Below are 19,329 nucleotides of genomic sequence, written 5' to 3'. Positions count from 1 at the left end.
TCTCCCTCTCACTCCCTATCTCACCCCTCTAGGTCGTTACAAAGCACGGAGCAGATCTCCTTGTGCTATGCAGCTGCTTCCCACCAGCCAACTATTTTACGTTCAGTAGTGTGTATATGTCGATGCTTCCCTCACTTTTCCCCAGCTTCCCCCTCCCACCCCATGTCCTCAAGTCCATTCTCTATGTCTACCTCTTTATTCCTGCCCTGCAACTAGGTTCATCAGTATCTTTTTTTTTTTTTTCGATTCCATATATATGTGTTAGCATACAGTATTTGTTTTTCTCTTTCTGACTTACTTGACTCTGTATGACAGACTCTAGGTCCATTTACCTCACTACAAATAACTTAATTCCATTTCTTTTTATGACTGAGTAATCTCCCACTGTCTGTGAGCATCTCTGCTTTATCTCAACTTATTTTCTGCACACATTAGCAAGGTGTGTCCTAGGTAATTGCTTCTGTGTTTTCTGCCATTTCAGCTTACAGAAGGTTTCATAGGAGCACTCTACTTTGGGAGAGCAGGGGAAACCTGTATCTCTAAAGTTGCTTAAACACTCAAGTTTCCTGACTCTGTGATCAATAGACTAGGCTCTGCCATTTTCTAATTATGAGAACGTGGGTAGTTTCTCCCTAACAGTTTGCTTATGTAAAATGGAGGTAATGCTAGCATCTGTCCATTCACATGAGAAAATCCACGTAAAGCATTTAACACAATGTATTAACTTATCATCATCATCATCATGATGCTAATTATTCTTATAAAAATCTCTTTTATTAATACTGATATTAGTAGCAGCAAAGTAATCATAGAACATTTACAACTGATCTTGACACATTCTCATAACCCTACCTAAGGGAGCTGAGAAGAACACATCTACAAGGCCCCAAAGGGCAAGCGTCTCTTCACCACTTGACAAAAGTATGGCAGTTACGTGCTGAGAAAATCTCATTCCACATTCATTGCATCCTGATCATATCATTGCAAAGGGTTTAAGAAGCACTAAAGGAAACTCGCTGGTCATAACAGATACATTTTTTTTTTAATTTTTAAAATTTTTTTCTTAATCAATATCCCCAGTTTGGGTTGAAAAGTCTTCCTTTTGCACATGGCTCTCTCCAACACAGCCATGATGGGTGGCTTTGGAGGCAAACCATGTTGTGCACCAGAAGGCCACTTTCTCAGTCCTGATGGAGAAAAAGATGATAATCCAGAAGGCTAACATCGCAATGAATGGAGTCAGGGAGGTTGATTCCACTAATCTTTAAATTCCATAAAAGCAAAAATAAAATTAAAAAAAAATTCACTTCTGTTTCTTTGTTGCCCAGAACAGTGCTCGATGCACAGAAGGCACTATATAACTATTTGTTCAAAGAATAAACACATGTATGCCTCTGAAAACAATGTGATGCCAACAGGTTTCTTCATTTTAATCTCTGCAAGCTTCATTTTCCTCACCTCAGGGTTAGTGAAAATGTTAGAAGAGATGATGTATGTAAGAAGGCATTGAATGTACCTTCATTAAATAGCTATGGTGATGTGGTCCAGCAGCCTGCCATCAAAGCATCCTTGTCTGCATGAAAAACTTGCACATCTGGAGGGATCTGGACAAATGCCTTGATGTCCTCTGATAATTTTCAGAATGATGATTAGATTCATGAGGAAAGCAAATTACTGTTGCTTGTTCATGGGATTTGGTGAGTGTCAAATTACCACGTGACTCTGGTCAGCAGCCCCTCTCAATGTGAAACTTTCTGATAAACAAGTGGTGGTAGCACATATGGGTACAGCCTTTCTGGAAATCAATGTGACTGTGCATTATGAAGAGCCTAACATAGTTTAAGCCCTTTGGTCTTGTGAGTCTCCTTCTGGGATTAGTTGTAAAGAGAGAACCACAGGCTCAATCACAGATATATGCACTAGAATGTTAACTATATTGTTATTCCTATGTAGTTCAAAAATATGCTGAAATCCCCTAAATATCCAACAATATGACAAGTGCAATGGACACATTATTATGCAGCCATTAATAATGATGACATGGAAAATGCTCAGGATATTTTGTTACAGTAAGAAAAAAGAAGATGCAATACTATATTCTTACATTATTCTAATTTTATTTGTACAGCATATTAATACATGCTTAGATAGAAGACTAAAATAGTTTTACAGTAGCATAATTAAGGGTAATCTTTAGTTTTTTTTCTATAGACAACATATATTCATGAAATGATCACTTGCTAATAATCAGATGAAATGTCATTAGAAAATATAATATAGAAACCATAAAATTTATAGAAGGTTATAGCAACTTCTCAAAGTATATACGAGTGAAGCTTTCCTCACTCTCTCTAAAGCTGGGAATTCTACTGCTTCTTGGGTTCTTCCTCTTAGAGTAAAGAAATCCTAATTAACAAATTCATACTTAGATATCTAGGCCTTACTGCACTTGTTTATTTGAAAATGTCATCCTTTAAAAATGACTCCAGGGGAAATGAAAAGAATTTATATGGCTAAGTGATAAGATGATGGTTCTATTAAAGCATCAGTGGGAGAACTATTTCAGAGCACAGACATTTGGAGCATTTTCAAATAAGGCTCCGAGACAGACACTGCTAACAGTTCACCAAGTTTGTCTTCTTATCTTCTTCCTGGGCACATGAGCCTTCTCTTGTGGTTTGGGGTGGACATATTAAGTGATTTCTCACTAAAAATATAAGAATGGAAAGGATATGTACCACCTTAAGACCTGGTCCATAAACACCTTTAATACTCACTCTTCAATGTCTTTTTCTCCTTCAGATTAAATGATCACATAGACGCCACATGACGATGGCCAAGCTTTCATTAGCCTCTGTCCCTTAAGAACTCTGATCTGTTCCCCACCCTCCAAGACTGTTGGATAAGCAAGAAATATACTACATTCTTTTAAATTTATATATATTTAAGTTATATATTTGGGAGCATGTTTGTTACAGCAGCAAGAGTTAACCTAACACAGCCACATCTTTTATGGTATACACTTAGCTGTATGCAGGGCCTCGTCAAATTCATTCTTAATGGAGAGGTAGAGATACCTCTTTTGTGCAGAAATGACTTCACAAAACTGGTGAGGGAAGAGTTAGAGAATAGATCATTCATACCATTTTGTAAATCACTAGAGTCTTAAAAAATCGGATTAATTTTTTTTTACCTGAAGGTAGTAAAATGAATTGCTTTCCCATAAGAACTCTTTAGAATAAATAAAAGATCACCATTCTATGGACTGTTATTTTCGTGTGTTCTTTTCTGTTGCTTCTGACCTTTCTTGTTCTATTTGGATGTAGGTCCATGACGGCACAACATTTAACTTGTTTATTGCTGCTGCCTTGTTTCCCAGAAAAGTTCTTAGAATAACAAACATACAGTATGCATGAGTTAAAGATGTAAGTTAATGTAATAAATATAAGATGGATAAAGACAGATCCACTTGATGAGACTTACCACCCTAAAACTTGACCAGAAATTTTTGTCTTTTTAATTTTAAAAAAATATTTTTATTTATTTATTTTTAGGGCTGCGTTGGGCCTTAGTTGTGGCATCCAGGATCTTTCATTGCGTGCGCGGGCTCTTTGTTGTGGTGCACAGGTTCCACAGCACATGGGCTCTGTAGTTGTAGCATGCAGGCTCTTTAGTTGAGGTGCGAGAGCTCAGTAGTTGTGGCACGTGGGCTTAGTTGCTCCACAGCATGTGGGATCTTAGTTCTCCAACCAGGGATCAAACCCACGTCCCCTATATTGGAAGGCAGATTCTTTACCACTGGACCACCAGGGAAGTCCCTGACCAGGAGTTTTTAGTTGGCAGAGAATGGATTTCGTTTGACACAGACATGTGATTAAACATAAAACAGACATATGAGACCATCAATTTCTGAATTTCATTTCACATTATAAGATATATCTATCAAATACATCTAGAGATTAGAGACAGCTGACAAGTTTGCTGGCTGCAGGTGTCCGTTCATTTCCCATCTTTGTCTCTGGCTAGAATCATTTGAACTCCAAGGCAAGTTTCCAGCTTTGACCTTGCACAAATTCACCACCTGATGGCAGACAGCCATCTATTTGTTCTCGCCTTCCTATCCCCAGCAGATGGCTCAGAGATAAATAGCCAATAAATCACAATTTCCATGCATGAGAGGGTCCAACTACAAAGTGCTTATTTGCTTTTAAAATTGGTTCTGTTGCTGCCAACTAGACAGAGTCATTTAGTCAAAACTTTTGAGTGATGAGCTATCTACATGCCATCTTCTTTCCTTTTGGAGTTGTAGCTGTTGATTGTTCATTTGCTTATGTATTAGGATTTGCCAGAGAAATAAAAACCAATAGATGTGTATATATACAGAAAGTAATTTGTTTTAAGCAATTGGCTCACATGATTGTGAAGACTTAAAATCTGATGGAGGAGAGAGACAGACTGGAGACTCAGGAACTCAGGAAGGAATTGCAGTTCAAGTCCAAAGGCAGTCTGCTGTAGAACCAAGAAGAACCAATGTTGCATATTAGCTCCCAAGGCAATGTGCTGGAGAATTCCCTTTTGCTCTGGAGAGATTAGCATTTTGTTCTATTTAGGTCTTCAACTGATTGGGTGAGGCCCACTCATATTATGGAGGGTAATCTCTTTTACTCAAAATCCACCAACTTAAATGTAAATCTCATTCAAAAACACCCTATAGAAAGATCCAGAATAATGTTTGACCAAATAATTGGGCATTGTGGCCCAGATAAGTTGACATGTAAAATTAACCATCATAATTTGCTTGCTTGCTTTTTTCCTAATTTGTTGTTGGCTGTCATTTTTTGCTCCAATCCTCTTAGGTCCTTGGGGCTCATTATTTCCACAGGGCTTATTTCATTCAAAACCTTGTGATGATCTGGAAAGTTCCAAGCTCACATTCCAGCTCTCCCACTGGCTAGCTGAGTAACAAGGAACTTTTACCACATAGCCTAGTGAATAGAGATTCCTAAGTCATAGGTTTATTCCTTCCTCAGTGAATAGAGATTCCTAAGTCATAGGTTTATTACAATGATCAAATGGGGAAAGTCCACATTGACGAGCTCTATAAACACAAGTTCACATTGAAATTACTATTCGAAACTGTGTTTATATATCAAAGGTACTACCTTTCAAACCAACAAAGGAAAAAACAGAAAATTCCTCATGTGAAGCACATTATAGTTGTGAATAACTGGCTCATTAGAATAAAGAAAGATCAAATTAATACATCAAGTTTATTCATGAAGGGACAATGATTTTTAAGAGTTAAGAAAAGCTTTAAAGACCACAAATGATTTTTGAAGGTCCCAGTAACAGTGTCAAATTTAAAGTATACAGAATATTCATGTCTAAAGGCAGGGAAATGGGGTCCTGTGAGAACTGAAGCAAGGGAGCTCAGGTAAGATGCACCTGTTCACAAGAAGCTACTCAGAAGAAATGGATAGAACTTATCACTTCCCTACTTTCAGTGTATGATTAACGTCCCACATGTGGTTTGATGTTGGATTATTTTGTGATTGTCAGTCTCCACTGCTCAAGGAGTGTGTCCAGTTCAGAATCCTGACCAGATTGTTCTTGCAACTCCAGAGAGTGAAAGCGTTTTCGCGCTTACCTCAGTCTCAAGTCCACTTACTTAGTCCTGATTTCGGCATCAAGGCAGATCTTTTCTAACATTTTAGATTGCAGCTCCTTTTACAGAAAATGCCCAATCTCAGAGGGGTACCTTTACCCTTTGGTCCCACCAAGTCAGTAGTCCAACATTAGTGGAGTTCCCAAGGTCAATATCCTTTAGTCTTAAATAACTCCAACCATGGGACAAAGGTGGGAATTCATTATGTTCAGGCCTGTTTCTTTTCAAACCTTCCTCTCCAGAAATTCAACAGATCTTCAGGTCCTGCCTTACTCAGAGTTACTTATTACTAACAATGTTATCATTCAGTCCTACAATCTGTTAACAGAAATTAGTAACTATTTCTGTTTGAGACTTGTTGGGCCACCTTATACCCAAAGGGAGCACAGCATTTTCTCATTGAACTAAAGATTATGGGGGTCCAGCACATCTCCAGAGGATACAGCACCAAGACCCAGCCAAGACCACATCAGAAGCATCTTGCAATGTCCTTGATATATGAAAAACGAAGTAATGTTTTCCTACCTCGTTGATAATATACATACATGTTCTTAAAAACAGCAGTGTGTTTTTTTAATGTGTCAGACCAGCTTTGATGCTGATACTAGGCAAAGATTTTTACAACAGCAACTTTTTTTTCAGTCTGTGAGAACTGGAACAAAGAGAAGTTTATAGTGTGCTTTTTTTCTTTTTGTGATAATGGGTGGATGGGGAACTTTCTTGCTGCAGCTTTGCACGTAGGCAGTTCTATTTCAAATGGGCACAAAATCAGTTTTATGAACACTTTGCTCATATTGCCTCTCTACCACTTTCTCTAGGAATGCCCCAGCGGGGTTGTCAACGAAGACACCTTCAAAGAGATTTACTCGCAGTTCTTTCCACAGGGAGGTAAGTACAAATGTGGACCAGTGAATTCTACTCTCAGTTAGAATTATGCTTGCAATCTTGAGTTTGGTTTAATCTTTCATGGCATGACTCTACATTTTTCATCTTTATGTCAGAGAATTAATACACAGTATGCAGTGCATACGATTCTCAATACATCATAAAAGTGAGCTACTTACAGATTATCAAATACCCTAGAGTTCACTCTTTAGCTTAATGCAAGCAGTATTCCTGTGTGCTCGATACCACATCTCTCAAAGGCGCAGTGCTTTCTAACTATGATGGGTGAGTGCTGGATATGCCACAAAGCTTTCACATGCATTATACGTCTCATTCTCCCAACTCTCAAAATTAGGACAAATGGAATTATCCTCAATTTTCGGATCTGAAATCCAGGGCTTAGAGAAGCTAAATGTTTTGCTCAGAGTCACACATCCACTAAGTGGCAGATCTAGGTTAGAACCCAGATTTTTCTGTAACCGCATCTAATATTCTTTCTGCTCTTCCTCTCTCTTTCAGGAACTCTCCACTATCACCCCTACCCCTGCATCTAAGAAAATTAATACCACCCTAGACATTATTTTAATTGGAAAGAGAACAAGGAACGCATAATGATAATACATACCTGTTAGAGACGAGTGAGAGATATATTTGCCACTGGACCTTATAGTCTCTCCTTCAATCACTCAGCAGGATGCCCAGCTCACACTTGTCCTGCAGCCTGCTCTGTGTCCAGCTGTGTATTAGGTGCTGATGATGTAAGAGGGGTGAGATGTGGTACCTGCCCCAAAGAATGTTAGAGTCTAGAGTAGCAGATGAACAATGTCAACAGAAAAAAATATATGTGAGGATAGGGGTTAAAAATATAGTATTATAAAAGCACAATGTAGGCACAGTTAGACAAGCTGAACAACAGGGAGGAAATAAAAAAAGTCTATCCAGATAAATTGAGCCTGAGCTGAAGTAGCCACCTTTCATCACGTATCTAATACGTGTCTGGCCTTGGCATGTGTTACCCATCACCTCCCAACAACCCGAGTTATGGTTCTCCCTTTCTAATGAATGTGGAAACTAAGGTGCAGAGAAATTCATCCATTTCTTTGCCATCATCTTTTCACTTCAATTCCACTTAAAAGATCCACCATCATCTGATGCCAAAATAACTGCTGTGGTCTCTGAACTAAGTCTCCCTGATTCCACCCCTCTTCTCCACTCCCCAGCCATGCTGTATTTTCAACATGAGCCAGAGTAATCCTGGTAAAATGTAAGCCAGGTCGTCTCACTGCTCTGCACAGAATCTTCCATCCACTCAGAGCATAGGGCAAGGTCACCGTCTCCTGTTCTATCTCTGCCTCGTCCTTCACTGACCCTCCCCTTCACTCACTTTATTCCAGAGGTCCTGGCCTCTTGCCCTTCCTCCAGCACAGCAGTCCTGCTGCTGCCTCTGGGCCTTTGTTTTTTTATTTTATTTTTTATTTTTGGCCGTGCAGCATGTGGAATCTTAGTTCCCACCCAGGGATTGAACCCACACACCTGCAGTGGAAGCTTGTAGTCTTACCACTGGACCACCAGGGAAGTCCTATCTCTGGACCTTTGAATTCACTCCTTATTCTCTCTGCCTGGAATTCTTTTCTCCCGAATATCCATCTCAATATCTCACCGCCTCTGCTTTTATTCAAATGCCACCTTCTCAGTGAGGCTTCCTCTGGCCACCCTGGCTTAAATGACAACCCTACATATCCCCCAGGCCTTTTCTTTATGTTTCTCTTTAGCTCTCAAGAGCATCTAATAATATATATTTCATTTGTTTGTGTTGTTGCTTACTGTCTCTTTTTCCACTAGAATGTCATCTCCAAGGGAACAAAAGTTTTTGTCAGCTTTGCTCACTGCTGTGTCCACAGGTCGTGGAACAGTGAGTGACAAGTAGTTGCTCTAGATACTCACTGCAAAACAGGGTGAATGCATGGATGAACGAATGACATCCACCTCACCATGGGATAATATCTGTAAAAGGAACTTTGAATGTATACAACACTTAAATATTAATTATTTCATACAAAAATTAGATTCACTTTTGGCTTTAGATATTTAATAGGTTGAAATTGAAATTGAAAATTTCAATTTTGGGCATGGATTATCAAACTAGAAAGTTTCACTTATGATGGACTTTTCAAAGAATTAAATTAGAATTCGGAGAAAACACAGGGTGACCCACTATTACATGAATTTGGGTACATCATAGGTGACAACTTCCCTAACCCCATCTCATTAATAACAGCCCACAGACAGGTATTGGTCATAGGGTCTGATGCCAGGATTGTAATGGATCCTTTGTCTGAATTGATAAGGAATTTAGAATATCATTTGTTTAACACATATTTCTAAATTATTAAAAACCATGGAATTTTTTAAAAGAATGATGTTTACTATAAACTAAGTGTCTGACAATATATTGATAGGCATTAATATCAAAGCACTTAGCACAAACGGAGGGTGCAGTGGTTAAGAATCTGCCTGCCAATGCAGGGGACACGGGTTCAAGCCCTGGTCCGGGAAGATCCCACATGCCGCAGAGCAGCTAAGCCCGTGCACCACAACTACTGAGCCTGCGCTCTAGAGCCCGTGCTCTGCAACAAGAGAAGACACCGCAATGAGAAGCCCACGCACCGCGAGGAAGAGTAGCCCCGGCTCGCCGCAACTAGAGAAAGCCCGCACACAGCAACGAAAACACAACAGAGCCAAAAATAAATAAGTAAATAAATAAAAATTAAAAAAGAAAAACACTTAGCACAAATGGAAATCTTTTATTTTTTGATTATCTCAAATGAAAGTTATTACATGCTACAAATTGGATACAACTTCACATTAAAATTTTATCCTCATCTGAAAAATAACATTTCAACATTAGAGAACATCTACTTAAGCACAATCCTTTGCAAGGGATTCTTGTTACAAAGTCCAGAGGGATTTGTGGAAAGATCACTTTTGCACTCTTAAAAATTCATTGATTATTCCTGTTAATTGAATGCATAAATCTAAAAGCAGCCAGCATTACTGAAGGAAATGAAATATTTTTAAAAATGATGACTTGCAATTTTAAAAATTAATATCACGCATGCAAATTGTATCTTGCAGTGCCGCTAGAAAAGGGAAAATGTCCTAAGGAGGAATGTATTCTCCGATGGCAGGCAAATCCATGTTATGGCCATCCTCTCATTTCTGTGTAGTCATTTATTTAGGTTGATGGCCTGAAAGCAACAGATGTCTCTCATTATGAGTCGTAATAATGATGGGTCCACAAATCACAATGTCTCACAGTTTCCTCCAGGGAGGTTCTTTGTCTTATTGCCAGAACCTTCTGCAATTTGTACTGTGTCAGGCTCTTTAGTTTTCTCTACTTCTTAGCAAGATGGTTTACCAAGCACGACTTGTTTGGAGTTCTGGATGTCAGCACAGCTGGACTGAACAGAATCTTCCTGTTCGTAAGGGATAAAGTATGTCTCCTATAAAACAAGCCGAGAGGAAATGGCTTGTTTGTGCCATTACCTGTATCATTACAGCAATGCTTTTCTTTTTTTTTTTTCTTCGGTACGTGGGCCTCTCACTGTTGTGGCCTCTCCCGTGGCGGAGCACAGGTTCCAGACGCGCAGGCTCAGCGGCCATGGCTCACGGGCCCAGCCACTCCGCGGCATGCGGGATCCTCCCAGACCGAGGCACAAACCCATGTCCCCTGCATCGGCAGGCGGACTCTCAACCACTGCGCCACCAGGGAAGCCCAGCAATGCTTTTCAGCGCCACGTACAGGGGAAACCTTAGCTTAGAAACTCTTAGCTCACCAGGCATTTTTAAAGCTCATGAAAATTCCAATTTCCTGGGCTACTCCTGCTTCTGTTGTAGGAATTTTGCATTTGCTTTGACTATACAAGGCACCTGATAAACAACTACTGAAGGAACGAATCAGTGAGCTTCAGTCAGAAGAATCTAAGTCAACAAATATTTATCGAACAATCACTGCGTTCAAGACACTTGAGGCACTTAGATGAGCTCCATGGACATAAAGGTTTAAATTTTTTTTCCAAATAACTCCACCCACTGAATATCCTTCTCATGCGCAGACAATATTTCTAGGAATTTTCAGGGTGATTTAGAGAGAGCATACTTAACAGAGACTACCACTCATGTATGTGAACCTGCCTTACTGTAGTAACATTGCCATGAATTGTATATTCAAATGCATTAATCTAAGTCTGTACCTTTTGCCTGAATTCAGGTGGCAGTAGGGGATTTGTGGTGGAAGAAAGAAATCAACCAGACTGATTTCAACCACAGACCTGGAACATGATAATCAAGTGTATTTGTTTAAATATTCTGAAATGTATGTGTATCAATGGCCTTTTCAACCAAGGGATTAGTTGGTATCGTCACTGTGTCATAATTGGGTTAAAGACACTGGACTAGGTCAAGAGTCCTGAGTTTACAGATAGACTCTCTGCCCCCACGAAAATGTGTGACTCAAATAGCTTATTTCTCTGGGCCTCAGGTTGTTCCTTCACCAGATGTGGAACAGAAGAATCCTCATGTTTTCCTTCTGTTCTAACATCCTTTATTTCTAAGAGTTAGTGTGGGAATGTCTTGATTTCATTACCAACTCTACCGTTAACTAACTAGGTGACCATAACTACGTCCCTAACATTACCTACACCCACTTCCCGCCTTTGTTAAATGTAGATAAATAGCTAAATGGTATCCAAGATCACTTCCTATCTTAAGACTCCACAAATTTTGTCCCCTAACTGTAAAATTTCAACACTTAATTTTCAGCTTCACAAGTAAAATTACAGGAAACTGAGCAAAGTCATCAATATGATACTCAGTAACTGTTTTTGTTATATGGAAGGAATTATGGTCAAAGAAGACTGTCAGCTCATATGGGAAGAGCAGAAACCATTGCCATTTCTTTTGAGCCCTGAACTGTACTGAAATCTAGAACCCAGGATGCCAGTTATTCATCCTTTTAGCAAATATTTACTGAGTATTTAAGAAGAGCACAGTCAGATGAAATCAGACCAAGATGGTTTTGTGGACAGTTTCCTTTCTCTCTACAGAATCCACCTCTGTGCCCAGTCAGACACTTCCAATGCCTTATCTCCTTCCTCTCACCCCATCAAAGCTAGTAGCATCATTCCCCTTCTTTAAAATCTTTCACTGTCTCTGGATGTCTACTGAAGAAATCCAAACTCTGTCAGAAACTCAGTACCATTCATGATATAATTGTACTGGTTTTCACTGAGCATGAAGTTCCATTAGGTTAGAACTTCGGTCACTTAGATACACAATTGAGAGTTCACAAAAAATAGAAATGTTTTCAGGTGAACTGTATTAATCTGTAAAAAAAAATTTGATCACATTTATTTAATAATGATAGCTAATAATTAGTGAACATTTAATATTTGCCTAGGACTGTTCTAAGAATTTTGGGTATAGTACCTCATTTAATCTCTTTATGATGACTCTCTGAAGTACATATTGTTATGATTTTGTAGCTGAGGGAACTGAGTCACAGAGAGGTTAAACAACACACCCAAGGTCACACGGTTAATAGTTGGTAGAGCTGAGATTCAAATTCGGGCAATCTGACTCCACTACTGTATTAGCAACCTCTCTCCGCCTGGAATATGTAGGTTAGAAAACTGGCTTCACTTCCAGGAAACTTGCCAAGGTACATTTAGAGGAAAAAGACGTCCTCTGAACCACATTAGGGAAAACCTTGAGAGTGTGTGTCCCCTGTGTCAAGCTTTAAACTAGAACAACCTCATCTGAGAAGGATGGTAATTATTGTATGCCTACATTATCTTGTGTTTTAAGTTTTTAAAAGTTGCCAACATCGTTTGTTCTGAGCCATTATTCACGGTGCGTTCTGCTTGCTGAGGTAAAGGCACTTACTCTTACTGTATAAATAAAGTAACAAGAGACCTGCTTAATGAAGCTCATTTTAAAATATGCAAAATCCCTTATTTTTTCTTCCCTGAAAATAAGTTTAGCATACCATCTGTCAGCTCATTTCTCCATAGGGCACTAAATAGTTCAAGAAGTCTACGTAAAAGTACTGTTGAGAGCAAAACAACTTTGCAAATAGAAATAGACTGACAATTCTTGATAATTCTATATGGAACTTCCCAACAATCTCACTAAATTGATTGTAGTCAAAACCCTGGTTTCATACCCGAAAGGGCTTCTTCCTGTGACCAATAAACACAAGATAGACATCCACTCTACAAACAACAGTTTTACATACCGTTAAGGCCCAATTGTGGTGCCTGTTTGGCTCATTGTAAACAGTGTTATTAATTCATACGTTTAAAAATAAGTGGTTCCTCACATCATATTTCAAGATAAGAGGTGAAAGAAAGTACCACCACCATTTTGAGAAACTGAGTATACAATTTACCTTGTGAAATATATGGCCTGCAACAGAGTTAACCATTGGGGTGAGGCATTCAGGGAAGAAAATCCATACACAGGCCATGGATGCTTGAGAGCTAGGAGAGAAGTTTGCATGACCTCTGACCTCTCTCTTATTTGGGGAGAGCTATTCTCTACTCCTGCTTCTATGACTTACTTTCTTGACAGTCTTCAAAAAGCAGTTCATAAAGTAAAAGGCGAACAGAAGTTTTGCTAAATCCCAGTAAAATTAAAGGTTAAAAGTTATAAAAGAGAAATAGATGAGGTTTTAAAAAGAAGATATAAGGCTAGAGCCAATGAGCTAAAAGGTTATAATTTTTTAATATAAAAGAGGTTACAATAAAAGGCTAAAACCCATGAGATGAAACATTTAAAAGAATCACGTAAATTTGATCAAGGGTCAAGCACAGAAGCACTTAAAAATGAAAACTGTGCACTAAGAAAAGAACACAATAAGAAAAATACATATACTTTAAAAATATAAAGCCAGAAATTTCAGAGATTAGGGAGACAAAGGAGAAAAATGGAAGGAAAGAAAAATTAGAGGGAAATAACCTACTTGAAGCAAACTCAGAGGAAGTGTTAGATTTCAGAGAACTTCAGTATCATTAGGTACCATCGTGTGGCACTGGGACAAGAGAGCTGTCCAAAGCTGTCTACCATTGCCCAGAGCCTCTAATCCCATCCAGGACCCAGGCAAAGCAGGAGCTCCTCACTGCTTTCAACTGGGAACCTTTAGGACCACACAATCCACTTTCAACATGGCCTCAGAAACTTCCCAAATCACCCTGGTTTCCACTTCATCAGGCAGCCTTACTGGCTATGGGCTAGCTTAGCTTTTTGGTCAGAAAGACCTAAGTTATATTCCACTCTACTCCATATGGACTGTGTGACTTTGGGCAAGTTTCTCAACTTCTCTGAGTCCTGATATCCTTATCTGGGTTGTAAAATGATGAACAAACTAATAATAACAACACCAATAATAGCAATTCATCTGTGCCTCATTATTAGTATTTTTATTATTTTACTTCTTCTAGAGATAGTCCCTGCCAAGCACTATGCGATTTCCAGATGCATCTTGTTAATCCTCACACCCACCTATGGTAACATTACTCATCCCAGGGTCAGTAACATCACCTAAGTCTCCCATGTGTTCAGAGCATTTCCAGCCAGAAACTTAGAGAGCTTCTGTCACCAATGGCCTCTGTAGGTAACTCACACCTATGAATCTCAAATTACAATCCTCTATGGAGAGAAGGTGGGCAGCTGAGAAGAAAGCACAAGTCAAAGGAGGTAGAGTAGATTTTCCTAGATAGAAAGAGGCTTGGGACATGCTATACAAATCCTTTGTAGGATAAAAATGCTAACTTATTATTTTATTTTCAACATTTCAGACTCTACCACATACGCACATTTTCTGTTCAATGCATTTGATACGGACCACAATGGAGCTGTAAGTTTTGAGGTAAGTCTTAGATTTTTTTTTTTTTTTTTAATATGCTTTGACTTTAGACACATTGAAAGGGATTTAGTGCTTCTAAGGTGAAAATTTGAGTTTGGTGATGTAATTTTTTTTTTTTCTTTTTGAGCCTTTTATTCCATTATTATTATTATTGTAATAAGAACATTCAACAAGAGTAGGCATCCTTGCCCTGCTCCTAATCCTAGAAGGAAAGGTTTCTAGTTTTCTCCATTGAAAGGTTTCTGTTTTTCTCCACTGAGTGTGATGTTAGCTATGGCCTTTTCATGTATGGCCTTTATTATGTAGAGATACTTTCCTTCTATTCCTAGTTGACAGTATATATCATGAAAGGGTATTGAATTTGTCAATAGATGCTTTTTCTGCATCTATTGAGATGATCATATGATTTGTACCCTTAATTCTGTCAGTGTGGTGTATCACATTAATTGATTTTCATATGTTGATTCAGCTTTCCATCCCAGGGATAAATTCTACTTGGTCATGGTGCATGATCTTTTTAATGTGCTGTTGGATTTGGTTTACTAGTGTTTTGTTGAGGATTTTTGCATCTGTGTTTATCAGGAATATTGGCCTGTAGTTTTCTTGTGATGTCTTTGTCTGGCTTTGGCACCAGGGTAATGCTGACCTCATTTGGAAGTATTCCTTCCACATCAATTCTTTGAAAGAGTTTGAAAAGCATTGGTGTTAGTTCTTTGAATGTTTGGAAGAATTCACCAGTGAAGACATCTGCTGCTGGGCTTTTCTTTGTTGGGAGGTTTTTGATTACTGAGTCAATCTCCTAGTTATAGGTCTGTTCAGACTTTCTATTTCTTCATGATTCAATCTTGGTAAGTTGTGTGTGTGTATCTAGGAATTTATCCACTTTTTCTTTAAGTTATCCAATCTGTGGGCACAGAATTTTTCATAGTAGTCTCTTATTATTCTCTTTATTTCTGTAACATCAGTTACAATATTTCCTCTTTCAGTTCTGATTTATTTATTTATTTGAGTCTTCTCTCTTTTTTTCTTAGTCCAGCTAAGGGTTTGTCAATGTTGTCTATCTTTTCAAAACACCGACTCTTGGTTTCATTGATTTTTTTTCTATTGTTTTTCTATTCTCTATTTTATTTATTTCTGCTCTAATTTTTGTTATTTCCTCTTTCTAATTTAAGCTTAGTTTGTGCTTTCTCTGTCTCTTTGAGGGATAAAGTTACATTGCTTATTTGAGACATCTCTCCTTTTTTTAATGTAGGCATCTATTGTTATAAACTTCTCTCTTAGTACTGCCTGATAATTTTTGAGGAGAGGAAAGAAAAAGCCTAAGAACAGTTACTTTCCCTCATTGTATTGTCAAGAAGCTGCTCTTATCTTTCAAAATAAGTGCGAATGACAGCACACAGTGAGTTTGCTTTCTAGTACTTTCTATGTGTTTATACAAGAAAAGTGCATTTTCCCAACTGCATGACAGCAAACCCAGAAAGCAAACAATTTAATTAGTATTTACTGGCATCCACTGTGGGCCTGTTACTGTGGTAGGCCTTGGAAATACAAAGCTGATAAAAACCCTGCTCTCGAAGGTCCGTAAGTGAGAGATAGAAGAAAGAAATTAAGTATAACAAAATGCTACATTCACCACACTGACAATTTTATAAGGAAATCCCTTTTCAAATTATGTACTTCAAGTGATTTGTATTTAATTTTGTTCATAAAATACTACATGTAAGCATCAGTAAGATGAAATATGTCCTGAGTATTCACATAGCTAAATACATTATTTATTTATAATAGAATAATAATAAATAAAATATATTTTATTTATATTTATTTATATATTTATTACATTTACTTATATATTATGTATTATTTTGTTTTATTATGTATATTTTATTTATATTACATGGGTAGAATGTGTAAATCATCTATTTGCTTATATTCTGAATGGCTGTGCTTTGTCTCTAGCGAGTAACATTATTATCACTCTTTAATATATGTGTGATATTGTGATTTATAATAAGAAATATATATCCAAGAAAAGAAATATATATTTGGTCTTAGTCCCCAGTTTCTGACAAAGAACTCCTAAAACATTGGGTTTTAAGTGAGGAGAACAACAAAGATGTCTTTTGTTATGTTAATGAGGTGAATTTTGAACCTCAGCTAGAGGTGGGGGCTGGTTGCCAGGAGAACCAACCACTTGATTATAGAGAGTTGGAACTTTCAGTCCCTCCGTCCTGTCCTCCTGAGAGGGGAGAGGAGCTAGAGACTGAGTTCAGTCACCAATGGCCGATGATTTAATTAATCATGCCTCTGTAATGAAGCCTCCTTAAAAACCCAAAAGGACAGGATTCAGAGAGCTTCCCAGTTGGTGAACACCTGGAGATTTCGGGAGAGCTGGGGGCTCTGAGAGGGCATGGAAGCTCAAGCCCATGCCTTGCTCTGTGCATCTCTTCCACTTGGATGTTGCTGAGATATATCCTCTTACAAAAAACAAGTAATCTAGTAAGTAAATGTTTCCCTGAGTTCTGTGAGCTGCTCTAGCAAAGTCATTGAACCCTAGAAAAGGTTTGTTGGAACCTCCAATATGTAACCCATTGGTCAGAAGCACAGGTGACAACCTATACTTGCAAGTAGCATCTGAAGCTGGGGGCTGGGAGGGGGCAATGATGTAGTATCTGGCTCTGTCTCCAGGTAGAAAGTATCAGCGTTAAGTTCAATTATAAGACACATATCTGGTGTTGGAGATAACTTGATGGTGTGAGGAAATCCCCACTCACACACTGGAATTGGGGGCAGAATTGTCACTGTTTATAATGGGAACCAGATAACTTAGAGGGTATGCATATTTAGGATTGGGAAGGGTGCATCTTACACATGAGCAGAAATTTCAGTGAGTGCCAGGATAAAGGAAAGCAGATGATGGTGTGGAATCAACAAGGAAGGGCACTGGTGGGGCTGTATCAGGGAAGCCTGTCCATGGACTTGATGAACTAGGTCTGAAGGACAAGCCGGAGATGCTCAAGAGACTAATGGCTCAGGATGGGAAGCAGTGGGAGTGAGGCAGAGGCCTGGGAATGAAGAGAAAGCATTTGTAAACCACCTAGAAGGTGGAATACAAAAGAGGAGGGTGACAGGAAAGCTGTGTAAGGAGGCGGAGGACAGATCCTCACACATCTGAGGCAGGATGCTAAAGAGGCTGAATTATCTTGCAGGAGGCGAGGCGCCCTTGGAGAATTTTCAGCGGGGAAGTTAAGGTATCAGGGCTGTGTTCCTAGAAACAAGTCCATTTAGCAGCTATTTATCCAAGGGTCCAGACAGGAGCTGATGTCAGCCCGAACTACAGTTAAGGCATTGGAGAGGAGGAGACAAGTTCAAGAGATATTAAAATTAAATTGGTAGACTTACATTTCAACGCTTTGTGGAGTCAGGATGACAAAAGGGAGGTGCAGCCTGCTGAGAGGTCATTCAGTTTGGCCCTGGGGCAGAGTGACCAGGGCAGCAAAGTGCTTCCTCATACATCCTAGATGCTCATAGAGATTGAGCGCTACTAAAATGAAGATTCTGGGCCAGGAAACTCAATGTGTCATCTCACAACTTAACCAAGAAATATCACCGGGAAAATAGGAGGAGAAGCTGGCAGTGGTCAAGGCGAGGGCAGTTGGGTCGACTCCGATGTGGCAGCAGCAGTTAGTGGGGAAGACGTGAGATTGTCATAGGCACCAGTCCCCTGTAACGTTTCTTCCGATTTGGCAGCCTATGAACAATATCGTATTAGTGTCTGCTGCACTTTACCAACAAGATTAATTCCAGCACCGGCCTTAGTTTAGCCATAACATAAAAGTCAAACATTCCAGTTCACCTAATACAATCTTTCATAGCTAGTTTGAGTAAGACAAAGACTGCTAGTGATTTCATTACTTGAACTTACTTAATGTATCAGAAACGTTCCATCAATTACTTGTAGCACATTGTATCCAATTTCACATGTAAATTTAGTCTGGTGTTAATGATATGGAACCATGCATAATGTCACTATTGTAATACGTAACATTCGTCACAGTAATTGTGATGAATGCTGGTTAAAATTTGGGAAATTAGTTATAATGGCTATATACTATAAGCATGTTGGTAAAAAAACTGTTTTCTTTAAAGACAAACCAATGGTTAAATTAATAAGTGTTAAATCAAAATTAAAACTAAGTTATTGTAGTTATGTTTCTAAATTGATTACCTACCTGAAAAGTCTCTAGAAAACAGAGATGATTAGGCAATGAACATATTTGGGGTAACAATAGCATCTTGAGAGGCACAGCAGAGACCATCCTGATTCTGAGATAAAGGGAAATGGAAGTTTCCTACTTAATTTGCTTAATTCCAAAGGGTAGAGTGAGTAAGACAGGAGGGGCCCTGGATCCAGATATTACTGGATCTAAAACCCCTTCACCACCAAGTGGCTGTGAGACCCTGGGCTGAGTAGTTCAACCCTCTGGGCTTAGTGTTCATCTCTGCGAATCATCAGCAAGCAAAGCTACTTCATAGGTTAAAGGAAGGATGACAAAGTGATGTCAGTTAGGGGCTTGGCTGAGTACCCAGCACCAAATATGTCCTCAGTATTTATTAGATGTTAACCACAGTGGTTTCTACAAGGGAGATATTTCTTTTTTCTTTTTCTTTTTTTTAACATCTTTATTGGGGTATAATTGCTTTACAATGGTGTGTTAGTTTCTGCTTTATAACAAAGTGAATCAGTTATACATATACATATGTCCCATATCTCTTACCTCTTGCGTCTCCTTCCCTCCCACCCTCCCTCTCCCACCCCTCCAGGCGGTCACAAAGCACTGAGCCAATATCCCTG

The 19,329-nt window shown here is 38.8% G+C and overlaps 1 protein-coding gene across 6 annotated transcripts in view; it reads left to right on the top strand.

Annotated features, from left to right (window-relative positions):
• KCNIP4 (potassium voltage-gated channel interacting protein 4) overlaps positions 1-19,329 on the top strand; it is a 1,191,601-nt gene that overhangs the window by 1,150,419 nt on the left and 21,853 nt on the right. For all 6 annotated transcript variants that reach the window (XM_067735633.1, XM_067735629.1, XM_067735632.1 and 3 more), the window contains 2 exons: positions 6,484-6,553; positions 14,407-14,477. In XM_067735633.1, the coding sequence (XP_067591734.1) occupies positions 6,484-6,553; positions 14,407-14,477 (141 nt within the window). The remainder of the gene's footprint in view (positions 1-6,483; positions 6,554-14,406; positions 14,478-19,329) is intronic.

Source organism: Pseudorca crassidens, chromosome 4 (genome assembly GCF_039906515.1).
Source record: "Pseudorca crassidens isolate mPseCra1 chromosome 4, mPseCra1.hap1, whole genome shotgun sequence".
Taxonomy (NCBI): Eukaryota; Metazoa; Chordata; class Mammalia; order Artiodactyla; family Delphinidae; genus Pseudorca; species Pseudorca crassidens.
The sequence above is the reverse complement of the archived record's forward strand: the minus strand, read 5'-3'. Positions and strand labels throughout refer to the sequence as shown.